This window comes from Phoxinus phoxinus (genome assembly GCF_949152265.1).
Source record: "Phoxinus phoxinus genome assembly, chromosome: 4".
Classification (NCBI taxonomy): domain Eukaryota; kingdom Metazoa; phylum Chordata; class Actinopteri; order Cypriniformes; family Leuciscidae; genus Phoxinus; species Phoxinus phoxinus.
Genome location: NC_136879.1, coordinates 10,873,373 through 10,876,660, shown reverse-complemented (window position 1 = coordinate 10,876,660; position 3,288 = coordinate 10,873,373). Strand labels below are relative to the sequence as shown.

Here is a 3,288-nt window from a genome sequence, read left to right as displayed (position 1 = left end):
TGGTGGCCTGTATACAGTAGCCAGCAGAATTTTCAAACGTGATTTATCGTTTACACTAGATATGTTTACATTAAGCATTAACACTTCAAAATAATTATATTTACAACTAGATTTCTTAGTGGTTTTGAAAATATTACCATAAATTACAGCAACACCTCCTCCTTTGCGTTTCAGACGAGGTTCATGTTTATAACCGCAATCTTGTGGGGTTGACTCATTTAAAGCAATGTAATCGTTTGGTTTTAGCCAGGTTTCTGTTAAACACAGCACATCTAGGTTATAATCTGTAATCATATCATTAACTATTAGCGCTTTTGAAGTAAGAGATCGAATATTCAGCAACCCAAGCTTTATCATTTGCTTATCCGTATTATATCTGTTTTTTATTTGTTGAACATCAATTACATTTTTAACCTTAGATGGGTTTGAACGTTTTTTGGATTTCCAAGTTCGGGGAACAGACACAGTCTCTATATGATGATATCTAGGTGAAAGAGTCTCTATGTGATGGGATTTATCTGACCTTGGTGACGTGAGGCCGCAAGCAGACGGTCGGTTAAGCCAGTCTGTCTGCTTCCTGACCTGAGGCCCAGATTGTCATGTTTTATCTCTAAGACTATGAGCCAAATTACTAGAGAGAAGAGCAGGTGTAACTGTCGTGTTGTGTTTGTGGGAGAGATAAAAAAAGTCTACAAGTTTGCAACTCTTAAAACATTTCTCTCTGTTACTTCAAATTCACTGATACACATGTGTGGCTTTTCTCTAAACTACAAATCGCACTGTCACAGCTGTTCAGTTGATTTGAGTCAAATATACCTTCATAATTGCTATGATCGTTTTCATGACAGTGCCATGTTTAAACTCACCTCTGAATGAATTCAAGTGTGCTTGCGGCTTCTGCCGGATATTGTAAATTAAAGATATAGTAGGCAGCAAAGACTGCTGCCAAGCCATGCAGGAGGTTGCTGTGGGGCCCCATCACACATACTCCTTCCATGGACATGATCCACTTGTCTGCGCCGCGTAGTATCTCTCCTGAAACCCATTAACAATATGATAACTAAAAGCTGCACAACACATTATTGCCACCTAACATGAATTCATTAATGTATAAGTGGAGAAAGACTTGCAAACCTCCACTTGAACATTATTATATCCTTTGACCTCAGCACCCTCCATCAACAAATCAACAACAACTTTGTAGAATTAACTTCTACAAAATAAGGTAAGATTTTACCTTGTACAACTAATCGAGGTGTGCTTGGCAGGGTGACAGCTCTCTCAATATCAGCAACCGTGGCAGAGGGCTGGAGAATAAAAACCATAAGTTAACCATGGGTAAGTTGAGTAAACAACGACAAAGAAAACTTGCCCCAAAAACTGTAATGTTCTACTCAATACCAAGGGGGAAATCAGCTTCAATTTATGGTGCCAAATGCAGAAACAGCTGCATGGCAAATATTTTTTTTAAATATAGATGCCATGTCAATAAAACAGTAAATTAAAATTATTTTATGAACTACATGGCAGGAAGCAATGGCTAACCCATCAGAGTATAGCCTGGATCAGAGCACGGACTCCGCCCACTTCGCTGAGTAGGCTCCGTCTTGGGTCTGCATTCCCCATTCAGAGCAACGACTACAGCCAGACCGGAAGAATGTTAGCCCAATGAGCGCTGGGAGTGGATGGGACTAAACGTGATGAACCAATCAGCCGATGGCCCATTTTTGACTGATTTCTGGTAATTAACAATTGCAAAATAGCAGGACAGAGATGGGAGGGAGGGAGTGAGGGAATGGTTAATTTATGTATATACACTGCAAGTTATACTCACATCAGCCGTAAGGAAGATACCATCCCCCTCCTTGAAGTGAGCAAGCAGGCACATGATGGTGCAGATAGCTTTGTTGCCACTCTCTTCATTGTAGGCTTCCAGAACCTTCCCCACTCCTGGTGTCTTCTGCTGTTGGAAGTACTCTATGATGTTCTGACTTTTGTTGTCTATGGCAGCTGGCAGCTTCTCCTGGATAGGAATTCCGGTCAGCTCACTGAAATGCGAGAACAGGCCCTTCAAGGAGAAGAGAAAGGGCCAGTCATCCTTAATTTTCGAGACGCTGTGTGGAGGGTCAGCATTGACATCACACACTGGAGAATGTAGGTTATCTGAAGCCATCTCTGAAGCGCTCCTCTCTCCACGCCTGACATTCCTTCCTAGGGGTGGGGGGGAGTCAAAATTTAGATGCATCAATACTCAAATAAAATATAGGTTTGTGCCTAAGGATGCCTAAATATAATTTCCACTATTCCTACCTGGGCATATAGATTCTGCATCTGAGTCTTCATCTCTTGTAGGGTTTCATCAGTCTCTCCTGAGGGGAGTTCTTGAGGTGCCCATCGGACACATCCATATTGATCAACAGGACCTCTTCCATTTGTCCTCGCCTGGCGATTGCTGTGTTTATTCTTCCTTAACCCCCTGGGGTCGGCAATCACGCCGGCGTGATCTGCTCGCTTTTTTTCTTATCAGTGCAAAAGAGATTCAAAATACTTTGTTGGTTTTGATCTTACATTTAAGTGTTTTACATCATTCGATCCAGTTAAGTTTCTATTTTTTTTGTGTATACTCACAATAAAAACAAAGTGTTGTGTCTTTCGCCAAATTAAGAAAAATAAACATGATGCGAGTTCTGCCTTCTCTCTGTCAGGGAAGTCCATTCTGAAACGCGTCCGAAAATGAACTGTAACTCAGCGAATACTTGTCACTCAGGAACGAGACATTTGTCTTTATGAAGCTAGAATTCTCTTCTTTTAAATGAAGTAATTTATATTAAAAAACACATATTCTTAGTTTATGTAATCCGTTTGAAACCAAGGAGAGGCGCAGTTTTTCGTTCTCTCTTCATTATTTTTAATGAGCTGATGCCGCCATGCCCCCCGGCGCTATTCACATGCTAATAGTTGAGGTGATCTATACGCATTGCACATGCCCTCCGATCAATGCCATGATGAAAACACGCAGTTTCTCGTCAGATTCACGGATAGTTCATCGCGTTTTGAGGATGGCACGCTTCTCCGGTAAAGTCGTCCTCCAGATGATTATGGACAGCGAGGAAGAATTCACCTTTTCCTCAGAGAAACGGTTGCATCTCATCCGTTTTGATTAGCTTATGACACTGATTATCATGCTAAAAATACTGACTTTTGCGAATATCTGCTTAGGTGTAAATATGATTTCGTGCAAATATATTTCAGCCTCCGGTAAAATGTGATACTGTCTAAATACTAGAC

The 3,288-nt window shown here is 41.1% G+C and overlaps 1 protein-coding gene across 1 annotated transcript; it reads right to left on the bottom strand.

Annotated features, from left to right (window-relative positions):
* Window positions 1-862: 862 nt before the first annotated feature.
* Window positions 863-2,431, bottom strand: LOC306997460 (uncharacterized protein; the record flags this gene model as incomplete). The annotated part of the gene is made up of 4 exons (XM_079610765.1): window positions 2,311-2,431; window positions 1,835-2,211; window positions 1,238-1,307; window positions 863-1,035 (listed from the first exon to the last, which is right to left on the bottom strand). The coding sequence occupies exons 2-4, from the start codon at window positions 2,171-2,173 to the stop codon at window positions 863-865; spliced, it is 582 nt and encodes a 193-aa protein (XP_079466891.1). The 5' UTR covers window positions 2,174-2,211; window positions 2,311-2,431.
* Window positions 2,432-3,288: the final 857 nt, after the last annotated feature.